Raw genomic sequence first — 24,343 nt, 5'->3', positions numbered from 1 at the left:
AAGCATTTTAAAATAAAATACATTCATATTTTAGGTTTATAAGGAATTAGGTTATTGGGTTATATAAACATAAGAATTTCTAATTTGTATCCAGTTATAGATGTAATGGATGAAAAAGAAATTAAAATGAATTTTTTCCACCTTTTTGATCTTTATAATTTATCCGTTCAAGTGCTTTGAGTAACTTTTTAATTAGTTTTGGATCCTTTAAAGTATTTGGCTCAAAGTCGCCGATGCTTGGTTTATTTAGAGGACAAGTAATTTGTTTGAAGTAATACTAAAGCAAAAATATCTAAATTTTAATATAAAAATGAAAATATGCATCATTTGGAGGCCTATGGAGGCGAAATGCAGCAGAAAAAAGTTTCAGGGGAGCATCAAGATCCAACACTGACTGAAATTAGTCTATCAGCCAAAAAAAAAACCCAAAAAACAAATATCAACTTGCATTTAAAATGTCCAGTAAAGACACGCTGATAGAAACGTCTGTTTTAAGTTTATAAATGGGTCAGTTGTTGTCAGACTATTGTTGATTCTTTCACTTCAAACGTGTTAACATTCCTGCAACAAAATGAGAAAGAAAATGATGTTCAATCTGTACTGATATCCTATGGAGTCAATCTCTGTATTAGTTAATGAACATTGCAATGGTAGCAAAAATAAAAAAATATTATTGGGGCCTCTCCAGAGGAATATGGGAGCTTGTACCATTAAATTGATGGAGGCTGATGTTCACAGCGTGTCTGTGTTCTTTCCTTGGCGATACCAGAAAAATCCACCAACGACAGCAGCTAGAAGCCCCAACAGGCCAATCGGAAGGCCTACTTTCAGCCCGAGGTCATTGACTTCTTCTTCCTCTGGAGACAGAAAACGTAAAACAGAGGAGGCAGTTTGTTAACAATCACTGGAGGACGGTGAGAAGAGACAAAATAAATGAGAAAAATTAACAAGAGACAGGAATTTGAAAAGATTCTCAAGAAAACTAGATAGAGATGGGTGAAAATATGAAGACAGGTTTTTTTCTGAATGTTCCCCAAGATGTCTGCTCTGCTTCTCCTACAGAGACAGGTTCTCCCTCTGTGGTAGATGATCAGCTCTATCTCCTACATTTCTACAGTTAAACAACTTTCAGTGACACTAAATCACATCATAATCATCATAAACTATTGGTTCATTACTGCAGTGGTCCCAAAACAGTGGTGTGCTCCCCCTAGTGGGGATGCAGTGTAATTGTAGGTAGGGTGAAGTCGAAATAAGTTAAATAAAATACCCACTTTGAGTTGTTTTTTTTTTTTTACTTTATTTGTAGATAGCAATATTATTTTTAGTTACACAATAGAATAAACATCTAAATTTAAAATAATTGGATTTTAAAGGTGGTAGTATTAGCTATTGCAGTATTTAATTTACTGCAACTGACTTTTCTAAAGTAAAAGGGGAACCAAGCAGGAAAAGATGGATGCTCTCTGCAGAAATGTCTTTAGATCACGTGAATCAACTCAAGGCTGTTCCATCCATTTGTTTTCTAATATATTTGGTTTGATTTGATATTAAATGTTTTTTTTTTTTTTAAATGAGACCTTTACATGGAGTTTCTACTGGGGCTGGGACTTTAACATGTCAATTTCAATTAAGTAACTACATAGATTTTAACTCATAAAAATATTAAGCAATTAATGCATTTTTCCTTTCTTTTTTTATATAATTAATAAACTCCATAGCTTTACATTCTGTGATAAATCTGAAGCAGCATCACCGGCGTTGGTCCATTGAGGATATTCAAGATAAAATCCATCTTAACAGAAATTACGCTGGAATTGCAGGAATTCCTGGAGGATTGAAGGTCACACCACACATTTAGAACTTCTCAGGTAGAGGATCCCAGGAGCCTGAATGTTGCTCACATAGTGTATTTACACGTTACAATCACAAGGCTTCACGTAAAGGGGTGTGAATTAACTAGAATTTGGTGATAATTATCATGATCCATGTGTCACTTAAAGATTTATTCTAATATCTCCTGATACACTAAGAAAGTCTACATATCCAGCATTCCCAGCAGCATATTTCAAACATAGCGGGCCGTTAGGCTAAATAAATGTCAACGCTATGTTGAAAATTAAGCTGATACTTAAATTTTTTTATGAGCCTTTGACTGACATCTAGGCTTCCTCTCCAGCACCTTTCAGCGCAAACGCTGGTTATACTAACACTTTTACAATTACTATGAATTATGCTATTATACTTTTAACGAGTATAATAGCTGCAGAAACAGGGTTCTTAAACATATTTATCTCCTTATTTACACATATTAATAATTAAACTTTATTGATCTCACATTGGAGAAATTTACCTCTGCATTTAACTCATCCCCTTGGGGAGCAGTGGGCTGCTATTGTGCAGCACCCGGGGAGCAGCGTGGGGATAATGGTCTTGCTCAGGAACCCAGAGTGGCAGTCTGTGGAAGTGGGGCTCAAACTCAGAAACTCAGGACTCCAAGCTCTATGCCCTAACCACTAGGCCACCATTCTCTAATACACATGAAGGAAGCGCAATGAAAACGTGAACCATGCACTGTTACAACTGTCAGCGACTCCCCAAGGCAGTTAAAAAAAAAAAGTTACAAGAGCAGGTTTCACTAAAATATAGATAAATAAATGGCTCCCAACATCCCACTCCAATGCTCATAAACAATTGTGGTGAGAGCCCTGTTAAAATGTTAGAAGCCAAATGTTAAAGGGGAACGCCGTTTTTTTCCATTGGGCCCTTCATTTTACGTTATTCCATCATGTTCTACTCACCCATATGAGTTTTGTGTCATTTGGAGCCGTTCTGAAGATATTCCGTTAGGTTATATCCAAGTAACGTCTTCCTATGGGCAACGACTTGAAGGCACAAACTGAACTGTTCATCATTTATTATTTATGGTACGCCAGCATTCAGAACATGTAGGCCAATCACTGTCCCCCAGACATCCGCAGTTATATTTTTGATATTTATATTTTTTCCAAGCAAAGGGGAGTGTGTATGACGTCATCCGCGCGCCATACTGGAGTTGTAACAGGCAGCGCGGGCCACAGGCGGCTACGCTCTACCCCTTCTATTCATTCGGCGAGCTAATCTCTGCGAGATCATCTGTGGTAGCAGCACTAGTCATCTTCCAGGCATGTGAGGAAAACTAGCAGCAGCTCAGCGGACAGGATGAAGGAATGGTAGCCGGCTCGCGCGGATGACGTCATACAGGCGCTGCTTTGTTTTTAAAAAATATAAATATAAAAAATATAACCGCGGATGTCTGGGGGACAGTGATTGGCCTACATGTTATGAATGCTGGCGTACCATAAAGAATAAATGATGAACAGTTCAGTTTGTGCCTTAAGGTCGTTGCCCATAGGAAGACGTTACTTGGATGTAACCTAACGGAATATCTTCAGAATGGCTCCAAATGACACAAAACTCATATGGGTGAGTAGAACATGATGGAATAACATAAAATCAAGGGCCCAATGGAAAAAAACGAAGTTCCCCTTGAAACTTTGAAAGGTGATCATTTATGCACGACTCTAATATTATAGATTAAACCTAAATCTAGTGTTTTTGAGTCCAATTTTTTACTTTTGTGTTTACCTAATGGTATATTTTGTGTAACCTAAAGATAGAAACAACTAAAATGCAGATAACCATGGTTTATTCATATTTTGCCGGACTACTCCGAGCGTGTTTGATGATGACGTCAGAGATACAGTTTGATGGAAAAAATGTAAAAGGCATCAAATTGTCTCAGAAAAGACATAAATAATATTTTTAAGATGTGTACTAGCATTCTTTAGTGATTTAAGTATAGAAATAAGTACTGTAAGTACCACTGTTATGGCAATGTTGATGAATACCTGCTTGGTAAGGGTAGGGCTGGGTACCGAACTTCGGTTCTTTTATGGTACCGACCGAAATGCTTCGGTTCTACAGAGTATCGAAACATGCCTCGTCTTTCGGTACCAAGTTTCGGTGATTGGCTGTAACATTTAACGTGATTGCGTCATCCAGGAAAAATACATAGGTGGTCACGCCTACAGCCAGGGCTCACGTGTATCTGTTGTGAACTGGTTGCAGCGTCGTGGAACCCCTTTAAAATGCCCCCCAGGTCAAAAGTGCGGCTTCACTTTATTAAGACTGATGCCAATAGTGCGCAATGCAATACATCGTGCACGGAAACAATTTAAGAGCAGAAAGTTGCTCGGTGTTTGACTGCAAGAAGAGCGGACCGCAGCCGGGGCGACCATCCTCCTCTCAGCAGCTCGTGGGCGGAGCAAAGCCAGAGTGGAGTGAATCATGCTGCTTTCACACTGGACGCAGCAGGAGCAGCAAAATCGCGTCTGCTGCTTCCTTTTTCGCTGCTTGTACCAGTTAGTTCTGACGCGCGGCTGAAGAAGCTTTGCTGCTCTGGCTGCGCGGTTGAAAAGTGGCTCTGACGCGCGTTGGGCGGAGCTACTCTATCCTTTATTTGCCTTGCGGCTATATTTGCTGGGATCAGTGGGAATAAAGTAGTTTTATTATGTTTTTAAGTGGGAAAATCCACCTGAAAACTTAATCAGTGCAGTCAGTTCATCCAGATTACCATCCTGCCTTCCAATATTCTTTCTGTCGGAGCCGCTCAGACCCCCCCATACCAGCGGTGCGCTGTCAGTAGGATCCCATTCAACGGGCTTGTTTGTCAGACATGGTAGGAAAATTGCTAAGTAAAAAGGTCCTCACAATGTAACAGTGAATGTTAGACACTGATTTTTTTGTATATGTATGTAAGAGGAAAAATGTAAATGGAAAATCAGAGCTTAAAATAAAACTCAAGATTTGGACTTTTTTATGTTGTGTAATTTTCTTTTTTTTCAAATTGATCTTATAAAACTGGTATTGAAAAAAGTATCGTTCAGGAACCGATATCGAAGTGAAGGTATCGGTATTGGTACCGGAACCGAAAATTTTTGAACAATACCCAGCCCTAGGTAAGGATTGGGTAGTGACACTGCTGCCTGGTTGTGGCTTCTATTGTGTTCTTGCTAATCAACTTCGAAGTAGCACAGATTTGGCAGCAGGTCGTACATTTAGTCTGGTAACTTTATTGTGCTGTTTTAACCGTCACACATTAGTTTGCAGGAGGAAAGTGCTGGTTTTTGAGGTGCCTTCAAAATAAAAGCATGTGCTGCAGACACACATCTAATCACATTTAACATATTATAGGAGCCTCTCGGTTTAATTAACATCATAAAACCTGGTAAATATAGGTATTGCACAGCAAGGCTGAAATTTGATCTGACTTTGCATGAGATCATCAACAAACCACAAAATGAAATGAATCAATAATTCGAAAAAAGTTAAAATAAAAAAGTATATATTATTATTGAGCTGCTCTATATATTCTGAACTCAACTCTATATCTGACATTTTGAATTGAGAATGACCTTGACCTGGATGACTGAGAATCTTCACCAGCATGTAGATCAATAATCATCAACTCTGGGTGGAGAGGTGGCAGGATATTGAAAAAATATATTTAAGTTTTAGGTCAGAAAAATGTTTCCCTGTATATTTAAAGCATAAATGTCACTAAATAATCCTCCTATTACTTCAATATTTTATTTTATTTGGCTTTTAAGATCACTGGGCTGTAATATAACTGCCTTAATGGAAAAAATGAAAATATTTGGATGCTAAAAACAAAAAGTGAAGCATTGCTAAAAGTTGTAAAATGCATAGGAGCAGACTGACTTCATCATCCATCTCTGTCTTTTATTGATCAATATAAACCTGACCTGTAGGCAGGGAAATCTAATTCAGACGAAACTACTTTTATCATATTATTATATGTTTTATATTTTTTCCTCCCAGGCTTTGATTTCTTAATTTTATATTAAATAATGAGAAAAAGTTCTTCTGTTGTTTTAGGGTAGTTTTAATCACCACATATTCAACCAGTAGATGAACTTCACTGTTTTTAACATCACTCTACTTGAAGGCCTTTTTCAGCAGCTAACATGGCTGATATCTGTGTTAGGCTGATTCCAAATACATCAAATTAAACCTCCCAGCTTCTCTTCCTTCACATGAGTCAATAGATGATTTAAATATTTAAATATTTGTAATTCTGAACATCAATTTATTCTAAACATTCATTTAATCCAATCTGGATTAAATTAAACTATTAACTCACTTTTTTCGTTGACCTCCAGACTGATGGTTTTTATTGTCTCGGTTTCCATGACGACCTTGCAGCTGTATTTCCCTGCATCACTGAGCGTGGTGTTGGACAGGACGATGGACATATCTCCATCGGTCATCTTCGCATCCTGGAGCTTCACTCGGCCCTTGAAGGACGGGTTCTGGAAGCTTTCTAAAGGTTTGTTATCTCTAAAGTAGAAAACATAATCTTGCCCCAGACCTTCTTTGCTCCACTGCAGCACCCTTAGGTCACCCTGTTTTTCCACCTTACAGGGGAGGACAGCATCTTTTCCCACTGTGGTTTTAACTGCTGTGAGAAAAACACAAATATAAATAAGGTTTCTTATTGTTTTGCACGCATTTTAGATGAAAAACTTTTCTTTTACTGTATATAAGACCATCTACTGTTTTAAAAGCCAGGAAAAAAATCCTGTCTATTTAGGAAAATGAGCTGCTCTTAGTTATAACGACTTAAAAGATTATACTTCCTGGCATACAATGGATTTTTTTAGCAAGCCAGAACAGATAACATGTAAACTTAGACAAAGTTTATTGTCATTTTGTATACACTTGTGAAATTTCGATGCATAGAACTTACAACAGTGAAATAAACGTTACCATTTATAGACAGTGTAGGAGAAAAGAAAAAAAAACAAAGTCATGTTGCAAAAGGCACTGATATGGAAAGGTTCAGTTCAGTGCAAAAAAAAACAATATATATATATATATATATATATGGTGCAAGATGCAGTAGAACATTAAGTTGTGTTCTATTTAAAGGGATTATAAAAAAAATCCGCCATGTTGAAGGTGCAAATACGATGTTTTCAAGTGTGATGCACAGAGCTGTTTAGAGTTTCAACAGTTCAGCAGTCTTATGGCAGCAGGGAAAAGCTGTTGCAGAATCTGCTGGTCCTGCATTAATGCTGCTAAGCCTCTTCCCAGAGGGCAGCAGAGAGAACGGTCCATGTTGGGGGTGTTAGCGACTGACACGGGAGTGGATTTTCACTCCTGTTCAGTCCCACTCACTCGGACTCACTAGTGTACTCGATTACTTGATTACGGTCAAGCGCGTTTTACAAAAGGCGTATTGAGTGTTAACACCGTGATAATGAACTCTTGTGAAGTTCGGTAATATCTGAGACTTTCCTGTCAGCTCCGTGATTTTACAGATACGTCCTTACTTCTAAGTTTGCGTTGCAAATCAAACTTTTCGAAGTCGAGTTACCACTAACTGTTGGTCCCTCCATTGTTGTTTTTTTAGCGCGGGTGAAAAACTCAGAGCGGAAGCACTGTTGGTTTTTGGGTCGTGTAGTTTCTTTTGACTCGCATTATAGTGTATGCTTCAAGGAAAAAAACTACAAAATGGCGGCGCCAGTACTGGATTTTTTTCTTTTTATTTTATTTTTTGGCATCGATCCTAGTTTTTTTTAATTACTATTGGTTTGCTCCTGCTCTCGTTAATGTTTAATCCTGTACCGTCCCAATCACGTGATCGTTACTAATACAGACTCCCATGTCAGTCTCTAGGGGGTGTGAGGTGTCGCCTCAGGACACGCAGCGCTGGGGTGAAATGTCTTTAATGGAGGGAAGAGGAAAGACATTTGGAGGAAATTTAAAATATGGAGGGAAATTTAGAAGTAAAGCTTATTTACTTTTTAGTTTAACAAACTTTAAATGCAAAAAAAAAAAAAAATCAAACTGTAAAAAACGTAAAACAAGCAGCTTGTTCCAGATGTGAGGAGCAGAGAAAGTAAATGCTGCCAAAATCTCTAAAAAACTCAAGTTTTAATTTCTTCTACCTGGATTATTGAGATGCATCAAGACAAACTGGTTTACTGTTTATAAACAAAGATGGCTGCCAGAAAATTTAGCCCAAAGGGCTTAGAAGAAAAGTGGATTCCAGGTGAGCGGGTGGTTCAGCCCATGGAGGTCCTTTTAAGCTCTACCTCTTAATCCAGCAGCAGGCTGTGGCTTTTCTTCCTCTGCTCAGTTTTTGGGCGCACATGGGACTGGGGACAGGGGGGACATGTCCCCTCCAGATTTAAAGGGACCCCTACTGGCCCTAAGGTGGGAACTAGAAGTTTTTTGCTGAAATTCTTCTGGTTGACTTGATCAGTTGAAGCTATAACCGTCGCAGTACTGCCACCTGCTGCTGACTTTAGGTATCACCATAAATGAGACTGCCATCAAACTACATGAACGGTTCAAAGCGCATAATAACTGCATGTCCTCCTGAGCCCGTAGCATCATCAGTCACCCCTCGACCCCCCCACACCATGGACCGTTCTCCCCGCTGCCCTCTGGGAGGAGCCTTCACAGCAGGACCAGCAGATTCCAGAACAGCTTCTTCCCCATTGCAATCAGACAGCTGACTGTTGAATAAAAAAAATGTAAAACACTGAATGCTGAAAAACCTGTAAATCAAGTCTCGGCCCTTTGTTTAAATAGTGTATATAAATAGGAATAAAGTTTATCTAAGTGTAACAGAAGGATGCATCACGCAGCAGCGCAATGTTTATGGAGGTAATGGTGATTATTATTGATTTTAGGGATGTTCAATACTTTGTTTTTAAAATAAATCATCAAAAAAATGAATAAAAATTAAACGCGTATACTGGCCAGCGTCTCTCCTTATTCATAGAAAGCTGTTGAACAATTGGAGCTATTTAGACCCGATCTCAGTGAGACGAAATAAGGTAAGAAGAAAGCAGCACAGCTGTTAACAGCGATCTTTAATGCAGCGCTGCCTTCTACTGCTGTGTGATGGCGTAGTTAGAGCCTGGAGATTGAAAGATGGATAAAACGCCACATAACAGCATTTTTGGGGAGATGAAAAGATAAGAATCTAGTCGTTTGCACTGCAGTGAAAAAGACTGATGTGGGTCACATTTCCCTGCAGTGGGAATGAAGCCAAAGTTCATGTGAAATGATTGGTGGATCTAAAGGTTGATAGATGAATAACAGAAAAGTTCTGTAGGAAAGCACAGCAACATGTTCATATTACTGACATGTAGCCCAGTAAAGATTCTGGAGAATGATAATATTATGGGTGGTGCTGCTAAAAAAAGAGCCTGTTTCTGCAGAGATTACTCAGAGATTACTAATGTAGGCTCACAGCCAACGCAGTTTTCCACTGAATCGTTCCATTTTTAAGAGGAAAGGAAAACAGTTTAGGTTAAAAACACTCTAGATGACTCATTATGACTAAAGCTGGAAATGCAACACCTTTAAATCATTGTTGAATTAAAACTGCAAATGTAATAAATGAAACATATCCAAGGGACCAGTAAGTTACAGTTTCTGTCCCAGATCATATCGTTAGAAATGTATAGAGTATTGCATTTTCAGTACAGGGACCATAATAGAGGCCTGGGCCAGTTCTACAGGGGCCACTGGCCCCTACTGGCCCCTACATGGAACAGCCGAGCTGGTATAGTACTGTTTTCACTTTGTTGCTCCATACTATAGATAATTAAAAGGAGAAACTGATTGCATAGTCGGGAGGTAATTCAACTATTTGATTCAGGTGTGCTGGACCAAGGATGAATGGAAACCGGCCCTGAAGGACTGGAGTTGCCCATCCCTGCTTTTCAACATAATTCTTATTTGTTTGGCATTTTTATGCTTAAGTTCTTTCCAGGTGGTGTAGAATCTGTAAAAGGTGGTTCTATGGTTTCTAAATATTTTTACAGAAATGTAAATATGTAGTATTTAATTTGTACTTATGATTACTTAGGTATTTTCATTGGTGAATACTTCTTACTTTCTCTTGACTACTTTTACAAGTAGTTAAGTAGATTAAACTCTGAGTATCAGTACTTTTACTCAAGCAGTTTACTACTGTGGAGTACTATGGCCACCAGTGTAAGGGAAGGTCAAACTATGGAGCTTTTTTTAAAGCTTTTATTGATTTACTGATAACACAGATTGTCCTCTGGACCTGCATGCAGGCTGGTATTACTACGTAATTACTAAAAATCCAAAATATTTCCACTGTTCAACGTCAAATAGAACATCTTTTCTCTCTAGTTTACCTTAAACTGTGAGGAAACTTTACTCACTTGCAGCTGCGAGCTCCATAAATCCCAAAACAAGACAAAGGAGAGTCCGGTTCAGTGCATCCATGAGAGCAGGGCGGTGTGTGGAGGGAGGAGATGGGACCGACTGCAGGCCCAGGGATCCCTTCTACACTGTCTCACTGATAATCCACTCTGAAAGGATCCCAGACAGATGCAAAATATCACTTCTATGACTACGCAGAAGAAGGACTCCTTCTGTTTGGGAACAAATTAAATAGGAAAGGGCAGAAAGAACCGCGCGCTTTGAGCGGGAGGAACAAAAACATCTGGAAGTGAAGTAATCAGTTAAACTGCTCCTGAACTTTCGGTTCGGATCTGAAATGACTGATAAATAATGACTCTGGAAATGTATGTTTATCTGTAGATAAAAACAGAATCAAACCTTTTAAGTTGTAATCTTTTCTTCCCTGCTTGTTGTTCTTCCTGTAAATCCTCTGATCGCTCCCTGAGGCGCGTCTGCGCACAAGCAGCAGTTAACCAACCACTAGGGGGAGCTATAGATACATTTACAGAAAACTGAAATACCGTGTATTTATATTTTTAAAAACTCCATAAAAATGTTTCCTATTTAGTGAAATCATAGAGCTAATACAAGAACACAATAATCCTAGTTTATTTATAAAATAAACCTTAAAAAAAGGTGTGCTCAAACATAACAGCTAAAAGAAGAGAAAAAATAAGTAATGAGCAAATGAATCCAATCAGTAATAAAAGGCGAATATGTAGCTTCCTGGATCCCTGATGCATCAAAATACATTCTGCATTATAACAGAATTTAAAATTACAGAGAAACGCCATAGAGGAGCAAATACACAATAACAGTTACACCTCTTCAGATTATGGCGTCTAATTTCACAAATTATATCCTGAGTTAAATCAAACAAGTTGTGCATTTTAAATATTTACCACTTTCCTATCATGCAGGAAAACAGCTGCATGGATGCTTTATCTCATTCAGTTTTGCTACAAACATCACACTGATAGTGAAAAAATAATCTGTGGCCTGAGGATCGCCGCTACCCTGGTGAACCTTCAGATTCTGTATTTTAACTTAAATACTAGGCTTAAATATCGTTGTTGTCAATGATCAACTCTAAACACTGCTAAAACAAAACATTGGTAAAAGGCCTGTACTTATGTAGCACTTTTTCAAGTCTGGAGACTTGACCAAAGCGCTTTACACTATATTCAGTCATTCACCCAGACAATGATGGTGGTGAGCTACACTGTAGCCACAGCTGCCCTGGGGCTCACTGACAGAAGGAGGCCGGCATACACTGGTGCCACCGGGCTCTCTGACCACCATCAGTAGACAATGCAGGTGAAGTGTCTCGCCCAAGGACACAACCACACTGAAAGCCGGAGCTTTAACCATGACCTCTTCAATGTCAGGGCAAATTCCTACACCCAACGCCACTGCCGCCCTATTAAATTAAAGTAAAACAATAAAAATGTAGCACAAGACAAACCTCTGATTGAGTCATGGAGGAACAGATTTGTGATTTTTAGTATTGTTCTTGTTAAACTGGTTGAATTCTTTCCAAGCTGGATGATCATATATTGGGAGACAATCAGTGAGGCTCTAAGGAAAAATGTTCACCACTTGTGTTCTGTCCCCAACACGTTAAATTGACCTCTTAATGATTATTACTTATTTCCTGTCTTTCATTGTACCTTTGTCAAAATACCAGGATTATGATCAACTGACCCTACATTTGTTAACAGTACCTTCATTCAGGCTAACTAGTATTCAATCCATAGCGGCACAGAGAATTGGAGGATCTGGGTGGTTGAAGACGACACAAGAAGGAGCTGCCAGCCTCATATCAGGCCATGCAATGAGTTTATGAAGAATCCATCCCAGCTGATGTATGACAGAAAAAAACGAGACAATTTCAAAAGCTAAAAATTGACCACAGCCTCCAGTTTATCCATGAAGGACTAAGTCTTCATGTAGGCTGTATTATCCCCATTAAAGTCTTTGACATGCTTCTACTATCACACTTATAAAAGGGACTGAGAACATTAAACATTAAGAACTGTGATCCGTGAGTTCTTACAGTGGAGCGAGGGTAATGGGCTGGCGTTAAACACTGGCAAAGCAAAGGAGATGATGGTGGACTGTAGCAAAAAAAGAGCTCAACATAGATCTGTGATCATGGAGGATGAGTAAATCGAGGTGGTCTCCTCATTCTGCTGGAGGTTTCTTCTTGTTAAAAGGGGTTTTTCCTCTCCACTGTCGCTACAAGCATGCTTAGTGTGAGGGATTGTATTTGAGTCAATGAGTCGATGCAATCAACTGGTTTTCCTTAGATAGAAAACTTTGTATCAATTTGACTGTATGATCTGGTTGAACTGTAAAGTGCCTTGAGATGACATGTGTTGTGAATTCGGCGCTATATAAATAAACTGAATTGAATTGAATTGAATACAGTATAAGTACCTCGGAGTCCACCTTGACAATAAGTTGGACTGGTCGGTGCAGGCAAATGTGGCATACAAAAGGGGCAAAGCAGAATCTACTTCCTCAGATGACTTAGGTTATTTGATGTGTGTATAGATATGCGCTTCCTCTATTATCAGTACGTTGTGGACAGCCCTGTTCTTTTTGTGTTTGCCTGCTGGGGAAACAGCATTACTAGCAGGGCTAGGAGTAGAATAGACAAGTTCATGAGGAATTGGTGGAGAAAAGGACTAGGGCAATAATAAACTCCGTAACAGCCAATGGGAGCCATCCATTGCATGGCACTATGGTGTAACACCCGTCAACAACCCAGTGGTCAAGATAAAGCACCCTACGTCTGTTTCACAACACCAGAGTATTTCAACATAGCAGGCCATGTCACAAATGGCTCTGTTTTGCTGCAACAGTTATCAACCTTTAGAGAGGCAGACAAGAAAATCAGCTGCAATTATGAAGGAACCTGCCATACTGTCGTACATGTATGTCAAGTGGAAGAGACAGTTTCCAATTGTTATGTCCTATCAGCAGCACAGCTTATGAACTGAATGCTGTTCAGGCAGTTAAGTAAAACAAATGGATGAATTTTTAAATAAAACCAAAATATGACCAATAGGACAATAAAGTAAAGCTTTAAACTGAACTGAAGTCCCAGATCAGTCACTCAGAGTTGCATGCAGAAAATACCCAGTCTCCACTGCAGATGATTTATGATAACAGGATGCCTTATCAGGGATTGTGTGTATGCTTAAAACTGTCATCACAACGCAGATGACCACTGGGGAGTCAGAGATGAGATTTTCATAACTGAAAGGTTCGAGACATCTCCATGGGACGCTATGGCAAAGGAAATTAAATGCACTGCCAAGGTTGTCTGGATTTGATAGAACAGTTTTTGAAAAGTTGTCCAGGTGAAAGATTAACATGCATCTTTTCTGTTCAACAAATGAACACTGATGAAGGTATCACCATTCAGAACAGAGGACCCAGTATTCAGGCAAGGCAGACAGTTGGATGAGTCAAAAAGCATTTTTTTGAAGCGACGGGCTGTTGACCGGCAGTAGCAGTGGCTAGGGCGTCTGAGGCAGGAAACTCTGGAAAGAGGAAAACACAGATTAATGACCTGATGGAGGATGATATGAACACCCGATTAACTAATCTGGTTTACAAGTTCACTCCATAGGCAGAGAACGAGGTTGGATCTAGACAGTCAGGCAAACAGGTCAGAACAGGAACAGGCAGGCTCAAAGATCCAGGAGTCCAAAGACAGTTCAGGCAAAACGTTCGGAAGGGAACAGGTGGGCTCAATGGTTGAGAGGCAGGACCGGTTAGGATCAGGTAATAAGAAACTCTAAGGAACTCTAGAAACCATCTCACCACTGACTAGAAAGAACAAGAATAATCTGGGCCTGATGACTGGATGCAAGTTCCATAAATAGAGGCAGGAGCAGGTGGATCAGAGGACCAGTGATGAGAAACCGGGCAGACTTAAACAGGTGAAAGGAGTTAATAATTAAGCCAGTCATCAGCACCAATATCATGAATGAAAGGAATCTTTTTAGGTTTTTAATTAGTTTTATTTATAAAAATCCATTCTCCAGTTGGTTGGTTTGTCTTATTTTCTATCTGGTTCATTTGAAATTGATCAAAGGCCAGCGCACTGAAGAGTTAGTTGCTGCAAAGTGGTTTAACGTTTCAGCACCTCACAAAGCTTCTCATGTCAAAGATGCCACCAACTTCTCTTTCTGCCTTGAGTAATAATGCTCTCTTTGCTTGTCTGTGCATGTCAGAGACAGCTGCGTTCTCAGCGCTTACTTAATCTGCCCGCACATGTATCAAAAAGACTGGTTAGGTTAGAAAATAGAGAGCAAATCTGCCTTGCTATGTTCTGAATGACTTTCCTCCAGCCAGGGAGGAAGGGGCCGTGAGACATAAAAGGTCTGCTGCTGCACAGACGGTGAGGCTACATTCAGCTGAGATCTTCAAGCAATTTGTTTGAATTAAGTATTGATTTTACAGCACTGGTTTTGACCTGATTGCAAATTTAGTAACAATATCATGGATATTTTAGATCTTTCCACCCACCTCTAGTTTGCATCAATATGCTACCTATCTTCTATAAGTCTGATGTGGAGAGTGGGATCTATTCCTCCATCATCTGATGCAGTAAAAGCATCTAAGCAAATGACTTAAAAAAGCTCAACAAGCAAATAAAGCAGGTCGGTTCTATTCTAGGAACTCCTCTAGAACCTCTGGAAATGATTTCACTGAGAGAAATTTGTCATAAAGTGAAAAACATTATGGAAAACAAAGAACAACCTCTTCATCAAACTGTTAAACAACAACAGAGAGTCTTTAGTCAGAGGCTTCTCCAGATCCGGTGTAAGACAGACCTCTACAGAAGATTCTTCTTACCTACAGCTATTAACACCTACAACAACTTAATGAAAAATAGAAGATGGGTTATTTAGGATCAATTGAATATTTGTGAATGCAAACTAATTGAACTGAATGATGTGGAGCTCACCTCAAACATGAAGAGCGAGAGGATAATGCTGCTAATGGTGGATGATATTCAGACTTCCTGCTTCTTGGAAGGTCAAAATGTGCATCAGATAACGATGGATCATAGCTGGGCTGTGCTCTCTGAGGGTCCTTCTGTCTCCACATGGGTTTATTGTCATGGAAGTGCTCCTCAATTCACTGCTTGTGCCTCTTCTTTGCTCTTTATCGGCTCTCTCTGCTCTGTGCTGAAGGGTAGTTCTTCACCGATCTAAAAGCTACATCGCAAGCTTTAAGCAAAGTCCAAGCTGTGTTATCTACACTGCAAAAAGTTGAAATCTAAATAAGTGCATTTTTTCTTGAATTGAGGAGGTAATTGAGACACTTTGCCAATGGAACAAGACGATTTACATTTAAAATAAGAAAACAAGATTGCATTGTCTTATTTCAAGTGAATATTATCTAATTATCTTATTTTAAGACTAAAAATACTCATTCCATTTGCAAATTATCTTATTTACCTACTCAAATTAATGGTAAATACACTTAATTTAAGACATTTTTTTTATCATTTTTAGATGGTTTTTGCAGTGTACTCATTATTTCAGCTTGGGAAAAAGCCCTGATTTTGAGCACATTTGCACAATTTACCCTTATGTATTTATAAACAGCTGTATGATATATTGAAGCTTTTGTAACGTCTAAGTTGTTGCCATTAGGATGTACAGTTGAATGTAGGACATACAACAGTACATCTTCTGATATTTTGTGGATTTTTCTCCAATGATTTTTGATATTTTTTGTTGAAGTCTTCTTCATCCCTGAATAAGGCAACAGCTTAAATAACTCGTCCTTATCAGGTTAGACACATTAAAGCCACGGTGCAAGTTTTATTTTTGCAGCACAGGCATGTTCATCACGTTGTCAGTGAAATATGTCCTAACTAAGATGAACAGGGAAGTAAAGCTCTGTGAAGCAGGAAGCGGCAAGGCTTCATTTACTACAAATCGGTCAGAGCTGATCTCAGATCAGCAGCAGCAGGATGGAGGAAGCAGCTCCACTGTGGCAGCTCTGTAAGTTACACTGGTCTGTTTTACATTTCCAATTTATCCTCCTTCCACAGACTGTTCCATAGAGGTAACCATCAGACCTTTAACTTTATTCTGCAGTGGGAATATTAGTTCTGTGCTGCAGAGCGAGTCAGGGTGAGTAACATTCAGGCTCACAGTTTCTCAGATAAAATATTAATTAATTGTTCTGTCTCCCAACTCAAACTGCTGGGAGGTCATGACATTAATTAGTTATTAAGATAATGGAGCAGTAGAGAAGACATATCTAACTGTTTATTACAGATTGTGAGCAATTGTTTATCTAAATGTCCTTATTCTCCTCTCAGCTGGTCTGACTGTGAGTCCCAGCAGATCTCAGTTCTTTGAAGGACACTCTGTGTCTCTGAGCTGTGAGGAGGACAGCAGCTCTGCTGGATGGACTGTATGGAGGAACACAACCAGAGAAAACAGGACTCAGTGTGGAGATGGATGGGGGACACGAAATGGTTCTACCTGTAACATTACTTATGCCAATCCATTGGACAGTGGAGTTTACTGGTGTTCATCCTCCAGAGAAGGAGCAGCCAGCGGCATCAACCTCACCATCACTGGTAAGATCAGACACATACGTTTTCATTCAGTTCAAGGAAAGAGCTGAAAGAACAATTTAATAAGTGTTAAAGCTTTTAAAGTTTTCTTAAGATGATTGTTGTTAAATGTCCATCTTTTATTATGTGTCTAATGTGTAACCAATAAGATTTAATAAGTTAGAATGGATCATTTTCAGGTGTTTCAAGAATAATAATTTCTATTTAAAGTTGCTAATAAGTATTTGAATTCTAGTAAACCTCATAAAAGTGTTAAACATAAATTAGTCCTATAGGTAAACCTGTTTGTGTTTTAGTGCAGAAGAAGCTCAAATGAACATTCAGCTTAAAAATGTTTGTCCTTAAAGCAAACAAAGAGTATTTTTAAATGTCACCATGTTGGTTCTGTTTTACTGATTGATAAAGTAATCACTGCTGATTGAATAAACAGATGTTTGATGGAGGAAATGGATGAAATGCTGTAGTTTGTCTCTGTGTTGAGGTGGATCAGTGATCCTGCAGAGTCCTGTCCTCCCTGTGATGGAGGGAGATGACGTCACTCTGAGCTGTCTAACAAAGACCACTCCCTCCAACCTCCCAGCTGCTTTCTATAAAGATGGCTCCCTCATCAGGACTGAGTCCAAAGGTAACATGACCCTCCACCATGTGAACCGCTCTGATGAAGGCCTCTACAGGTGTAACATCAGGGGTCATGGAGAGTCTAATTCCAGCTGGATCTCTGTTAAAGGTCAGCAGCTTCACTAAACGCAGATAATATCTGAACATCCAATAAAAGTTTTTACCCCTGATTCCATTATCTTCCTTTTTCTTTATCACAGAGAAGCCTTCAACCACCTCTCGGTCCATCACAACCATTCTCACAGGTGAGGAGTTTAACCTAATCCTTCATCTATGGGTGTTGGCATCAACAGTCGGTCATTTATTTAGTTCCCATCTTGTTTCTAGGGACAACCACCACAATCTCTGTCACCACAAACTCAACTGCTCTGGTTTCTTCCACCGTTCTCTTCCCAGTATTGGTTCCTACTGCATGTGTCTGTGTTTTGGTTTTCCTGGTGGTGCTGGTCGTACTGGTGAGACAACGTGTTCACAACAAACCTGAAGGTGAGACAAACTTCTCAGCCATTTTATCCACAGAGAGTTTTCAGATAGTCCTGAAACTGAACTTTGTTCATTTTTAGCTACCGAAGGAGGAGGAGGAGGAGGAGGAGGAGAGGGGGATGAAGTCACGTACAGCCATGTCCAAATACAGCAGAGTAAAGAAGAGAAAACCAAACCCAGACAAGAACATGGTGAGATTTTAGAGCGTTTTAGAGCGAGTTGATTTAGAGGAACCAGAAACTCTTCCAGCCTTAAAGTCCTGTTAAGGATGGGTTAAACAGCTTAAAGTTAATCTATGTTCTAATCTGAACTGATGGGTAAAGTGTTCATGGAATATTGAGGACCTTTGTTTGTGTATCCTCCATCATGTGAAGTTCACTAGCAGGCCCTGCACGGGCATTTTGGGGGACAGGGGTTAGAACCAAAAAAAAGGCACCGATCACCAGAACTCTTCAGAAAATAGAAAAACAAGAGGATATATTTAACTCAAACCTTTATCTGTTTTCAACAAAATAAGTAAATTAATACAAGAAGCACAAAACTGTCTACATATGGACCCACAGTTGCCACATAATTATTGGCTAACTATAATTGCGTAGAATTATGATGCAAGTCCATGAGAGGAGAAAAAATTTCCCTTCCGACCTTTTTATTTTCATCACAGTGAGAATGATTCACAAACCAGTGGGTGACCTTTTAGCCTCTGTTGTTTTCAGTCTCCAGTTTTATTTCCATTAACCATCAAATTGCGCAAATCTTAATTGCCAAAAACAACTTCTCTAAATAGAAACACTGCAATAAAAAAAAAAAACTTTGATAATTTGTTTTCTTTTTCTCTCATATCAAAATTGTAATTTTTCACAATAAAAACACGTTTTTTTCATATCACTGAAGTCAAAGGATCTCCAGCTGGTCCTTACTGCCTTGTAAAAAGATGAAGAAGAGGAAGGAGGATGATGGCATTGCTGAAATCTAATGTGTTTAAATCTGCTGCTTTTTAATTGTATTCGTAATTTAATGAAAATCCCTCAAATATTAGCATTTCTTTAAATTAGCAGAATTTCGACATATTTTTGCACACATTTTTAATGGAAACGCAGCAATAGTCACCATTTTTGGAGCCTGGTGGCGACCATCTTATGGTGCATAGCCAAACATAAAACATTCTTAAAAGGATTATTTCTGCTCTTTATTTGAGCAGGTGAATCAGATTATCTACCAATGGAAGGAGCATTTATTTTCCATTATCTTGAAATATGTTACCTTTTTTCTCCACATCTCCACTAAGGATATGCTGACCTGCTTGCCTCTGCTACTTCTTTGTTGACTTGTTGACATTCCCTATATCATAACTCTGGTCGCCTGGTCTAGTTCTGGTAAAATGGTCACAAGTGAATAGGGAAATATGTTTAAAAGACAGAAATTAACTATTGTAAACCAAAAGGGCAATCTTAAAGCCTTTGTATGCAACAGGAGTGCGCTAGTGAAGCAATGTAGGTTCATGATGTTGGGGTTTTCCCTAAAACTGGTGCCTTGTCCAAGTGGTGCCCATCCCGCCCCCCCAGTCCTGTATTAATATTTCAAATTAATGGTCTTGTTAAGCTATCATTTTCTTTCATTGCTTCCAATTTCCACAAGTACCACTCATTTAAAGTAGCAGTAGCAGCACGCGTTCAGGACTGAGTGACTGGGGCAACATGAGGAATACTGAAACCCCACCAACACTTTACAGCCCATCCATCCATCCATCCATCCATCCATCCATCCATCCATCCATCCATCCATCCATGTACAGGTTGCTAGTCGCAGGGCAACACAGAGACACACAAACACACTCACACCGAAGGAGAATTCATAGAACCGAATAAACCTAACTGTCATGTTTTTGGACTATGGGAGGAAGCCAGAGTACCTGGGGAGAACCCATGCACGTTCAGGGAGAACATGCAAAAACCATGCAGGAAGACTCAGGCCAGGCATCAAACAAAGAAACCTTCTTGCTGCAAGGCTAACTGCTCACCATGCAGCCCTTTAATCTAAACATCAAAACTAATATTTGTTCTATTTAATTGATTTCCTTCCTTCAAGTTGACATATTTGGATGTATTATTAATGATTAATAGACTGCTTGATGTATTTTCTCTAAAACTATGCAGCTGTGTGGAGGGAAGTAAAGTTTATATTTCCTTCTTCTTACAGACGGTGATCCATCTATAGTCTACTCAACCATAAGAACAGGGGAAGTGACTTATGGGGAGATAATCATCAAAAAGAAGAAGAAGTCAAAGGCCAAAGAAAAAGGTAAAGCATCTACTTCTGCAGACAGATTGCTTAACGATGACGGTTCCTCTTTCCTTTTTTGGGTTTTTCTTTTTAAAACTAAAAGAGAAGGGACTGAAGCAGAAGTTTTTCCGGTTCTTTGCTCAACAAGTTGAATGTTATTTTTTTTGTTTTTTTTTTGTTAAATGTCTTTTCTGTGTGGTTTGCAGAGGTTCTAGAGCCTTTAGGCTTTGCATAGAAAACCCAAATGGAAATTGGTCCCCCAATGTTAATTATTATCATGACCTTTCCATGACCTATACATTTGCTGTTATTAAACCCTTCATCTTCCTCCTTTCAATCTGTTGTCTACTGAGCAAGGTTATGCAAAATTTAATCAAAATTCTTCTGCTTGTTTTCTAAGATATGATTTTATTTCTCTTTAGGTGAAAGGATTTTATAGATTCCCTCCATCTCTATGGAGAGCAAGATCAGTTTTTTTGCTCATGAAGTAAAGGTCCAACACTTTGCCCCAGTGCTTTTATAATTTGGAGAAAAAAGCAGAACTGAATATCAATCTAACACATGAGAGCTGCTGTGCCTCAATAGATCAAGATTAGCTTTTCACCTGCTTCTTTTCTTCATGAATAAACAGTTAAAATAAAATAGATTTTACTCATTTTAAGAAGTCAGAAAGGTTTTCATAAAGTTGCCAAGATATCTTACTTATCTGTGGGTAAAATTCATCAAAAATATACTGAGTGGAAAAAAAAAAACTCAAACTGATCAAGAAGCAATAAAAAGGTATGCTCCTTCTCATGTTGAGACCTCTGGGACGCGGACCTCTCAAGACTATCATTTCCAATCTCACTTTTAACACTAGAAACTCAGTCAGCTGGAGGTTTAACGCTAAATAAAAAAAAGTAAAAAAAAAAAAAAAGAGGAAGTTGCACTATGTAGACATCTGATCAGGGTCAGTGATGATGGGAAATAATAATACTTAGTATAATGCTACCTCTCTGGGCTATAAGCACTACCAAGAGGTCATTTTCTGATTTTCACTCTTAGCCTGACAGTTTATGGGGGATTTTTATCTAATTAGAATATAAAGTAGAAGTACAGCTTCCTCCTGCAGACGCCAGCTGGCCGCCTGAAGACATGTGGTCGTTGGTTCTAATCATAGCTTTAGAGGTGGAGTTTTTTTCTTTGTGGTCACCTCATCTATGCTGGTAGAGGTTAGAAATAGATGGCCTCCCCCCTCCTTGTCTTTATATACATCCCCCTGGTCTATATCTAGATTACCTGGAAGGATGAGCGAAAAAAAAAAAAAGATCTGTGGAAGTTGATGTTTGTGGTTCCATATATTTCTTTTACACAAAAGCCGCTTGAAGAAAAGAAGGAACCTGAAGCTGTAGGCTTTATGCTCGTGGTCTCATTGCAGCACTATTAGAGATTGTTACGGATATAACTGTTCAGGTTGATGTCACTTCCTATGTGTCAACATCCTGTCCTAAACTCTACTCCGAGTTTCCTCCTAACAGTTTGATCTTTATTTCAATTATCTTCATCAATTTTCATACTTTTAACACATTAACACATTAATTAACTGAAAAATGTTGCATAGTATGCCTTTAAATTTGCAGCCCTGGAGAACTGGAGTCAGAGGCTGCCGCTCCACCTGCTGCTTTAGGGGGTGTAATGACCAACAAACTTGATTTTAGTTTCCATTACATGGATATGTTCTATTTATCTTTTTTTAATGAACTTTCTCTTAGCCATTTACAAATGGTGTCTTTACTATTTATAAATGATGGTTACTGTAAAGCAGGGGTCACCAACGTGGTGCCCGTGGGCACCGAGGGGCACCAAGCATCTTTTGAAAACAGAACAATTCACCAGTGGACTCAATCTGAAATGTCATTTTTGAAGCTCTTATTTTGAAGGATTTATGAAGCATTTTATCATATCAATAAATTAGAACATTTGAGGATTTATATGGATTTCATGAGAATATCTAAAAGCAAATTAAAAATGAAAAGAAACAATAGAAATATGTTTATTATCTATGAAGTTCAGGTGAACGCCGACTCCTCTAGTTCATAGGTCAGTATTGATATCCTATGACATAGGAACCAAAAAGTGGCCCTCAGCCTTAAAGTTGGTGACCCCTGCTGTAAAGTGTTACAAGTATATGAGTCCAAACCAGAGGATTTCGGGAAGGTTCTTCTCTTCTTAAAATCTGCATCAGTAGTTTGACTTTCCAATTGGAGCTTTTCTCGTGTATCACTGATATACAAACTTACAGGAAGCCAAAGAAGGTCAATAGTAAACTGATAATCTGATCTGAAAAATCTGCTTTTGTTTAGTATGAATTCTCACTTTATAAATAATAGTCTAACAGCTTTTAATGTGGACCCATATTTCTCTAACAATCCCATTAACAGAACCAGTGTGTGTTTGTTCTTCCAGAGAGTCAACCAGACCCAGACGTGGTCTACTCCTCGGTAGGAGGACCCAGAGCCAACCCGTGACCTCCAACAGCTTCCAGTAACTGGCTGGAGAGATGAATCTTCCTCACTGGGAGCAAACCGTGACTTCGCATTCCCATAAACTGGTTTCCAGTGGTAGATCAGGAAACTGGTGCTTCATCTGGAATGTTGCACCCAGGAGTTATTGTTGTGTTTTTATTAAATTCAAGAAAAATGATTGAAAAGCGGAAAATAATTTTGAAAACCAATGTTTTTAAATCCAAGTCTTTGCTGTCAGTCCAAGCTCACAAGAGGCTAACCCTTAGCTTTTCATGCATTTAAAGGGGTCATAGAATGCAAAACCGAGTTTACGTTGTCATTGAATAATAACGATAGTTCAGTGGGTGAAATGGACGTACAGAGAAGATCGTTTTCACAGTCTTCCAAAGGATCCTAAGACTCGACAGGCATGGATTATTTTTGTCTATCAGAAGATCCCTACAAAGTTTGAAGCTCAGCTGTTCATTTGCTCTAAACATGTGACAGGTATGCAATTACCTAATTGCAATTAACTAATTGCATACCTGGGGCAGCCGTTGTCCAGGCTACCGTCACCAGGTCGGCTTCGGTCGATCCGTCCCCCGCTGGCTCCCTGCCTCTGTCCGCCGGGGTTCCCGTACCAGACCGGAGCTGACGGCTCGGTTCTGCTGCACTGTAGTCGACCAAAATCCCAGACGAATTAGAAATTGCCCCGAACATTTTTTTATGTATGAAAAGTAGGACATGTCCGGGAAAAAGAGGACGTCTGGTCACCCTACCATATAAACAATCTGATGTTTCAGTGAGTGAGTGCTTGTTGCTATGATGCGTCTTTGCTCAGCAGCTTTGCTCATTGTAAACCAACCAGTCAGCTCACAGCTCATCTTAATGTTCATGAGCATACCATAAAGGAAGAAAACCTGTCGTTTCATTCTGGGGCTTTTAACCGGGCTTGCATTAGGGCTCATAGAACAGCAAATATGCCATTTCAGCCCAATCAGTGTTACCCCTTTAAACCCAGCAGAAGTTGCCAAGTTTGTTGCTTATTAAAAGAAAATCAAATTCTCAGAAAATGTATCTGAACGTGTCATTACCACAGATCTATCTGAATTATATCTACATTATAAGCAGCCATGTTTGGTTTTCAGCTATAGGTTGATTTAAAAGAATGTTTTTCTTGAAATTCAAACTGTTTATTGAAAACAAACTTTAGAGGAGCTTATTGCTAAGGCCAATTTAGCTTGAACAGGTGAAATAATTCCATTTAATGTTCAGCAGTTAATTTTTTGCTTTATCCCAGGTTCCACAGATAACACATATAATGAATGATAGTCAGTGTCTGGGTTTTCTGCATGTTTGATTTCATAATAGCAGTAGTTTCAGTTTATAGATATTCTTATAGTTTCCTCTTTTTGTGTACTTTACCTTAGATTTGTGGCCTGTGTCATTGCTTAATGAAACAATTTAGAGTTTTTATAATTTATTTTAGTTGTTTGTTTCGTTTTGTTTTTTTAGGGGGGAAGTAGATTAACAAGTAAATATTTAACTTGGAAGATTAAAT

At 39.0% G+C, this 24,343-nt stretch overlaps 2 protein-coding genes and 1 long non-coding RNA gene across 7 annotated transcripts; 2 read left to right on the top strand and 1 right to left on the bottom strand.

Moving 5' to 3' along the window:
- Positions 1–712: 712 nt before the first annotated feature.
- On the bottom strand, positions 713–10,793 carry LOC119798929 (V-set domain-containing T-cell activation inhibitor 1-like). Of its 5 annotated transcripts, none has more exons than XM_038308598.1 (4): positions 10,678–10,793; positions 10,278–10,427; positions 6,206–6,523; positions 713–857 (listed from the first exon to the last, which is right to left on the bottom strand). In XM_038308598.1, the coding sequence occupies exons 2-4, from the start codon at positions 10,339–10,341 to the stop codon at positions 733–735; spliced, it is 507 nt and encodes a 168-aa protein (XP_038164526.1). In that variant the 5' UTR covers positions 10,342–10,427; positions 10,678–10,793; the 3' UTR covers positions 713–732. The 5 variants fall into 5 exon arrangements, with proteins under 5 accessions (XP_038164526.1, XP_038164529.1, XP_038164527.1 ...); XM_038308601.1 differs by having other exon boundaries at positions 6,206–6,520; XM_038308599.1 differs by having other exon boundaries at positions 10,278–10,490; positions 10,678–10,773.
- Positions 10,794–16,200: 5,407 nt separating this feature from the next.
- Positions 16,201–17,659, top strand: LOC119798924 (low affinity immunoglobulin gamma Fc region receptor II-like). The gene is made up of 4 exons (XM_038308592.1): positions 16,201–16,331; positions 16,428–16,463; positions 16,655–16,918; positions 17,397–17,659. The coding sequence occupies exons 1-4, from the start codon at positions 16,301–16,303 to the stop codon at positions 17,657–17,659; spliced, it is 594 nt and encodes a 197-aa protein (XP_038164520.1). The 5' UTR covers positions 16,201–16,300.
- A 63-nt stretch (positions 17,660–17,722) lies between these two features.
- LOC119798932 lies at positions 17,723–23,139 on the top strand. The gene is made up of 5 exons (XR_005282786.1): positions 17,723–17,778; positions 17,861–18,019; positions 18,097–18,207; positions 20,216–20,317; positions 22,745–23,139. It is a non-coding gene; the product is annotated as an uncharacterized LOC119798932 (long non-coding RNA).
- Positions 23,140–24,343: the final 1,204 nt, after the last annotated feature.

The sequence above is a fragment of the Cyprinodon tularosa genome, unplaced genomic scaffold (assembly GCF_016077235.1).
Source record: "Cyprinodon tularosa strain WSP-4 unplaced genomic scaffold, ASM1607723v1 ctg641, whole genome shotgun sequence".
Classification (NCBI taxonomy): Eukaryota; Metazoa; Chordata; class Actinopteri; order Cyprinodontiformes; family Cyprinodontidae; genus Cyprinodon; species Cyprinodon tularosa.
This window is presented reverse-complemented; position numbering and strand designations above follow the sequence as displayed.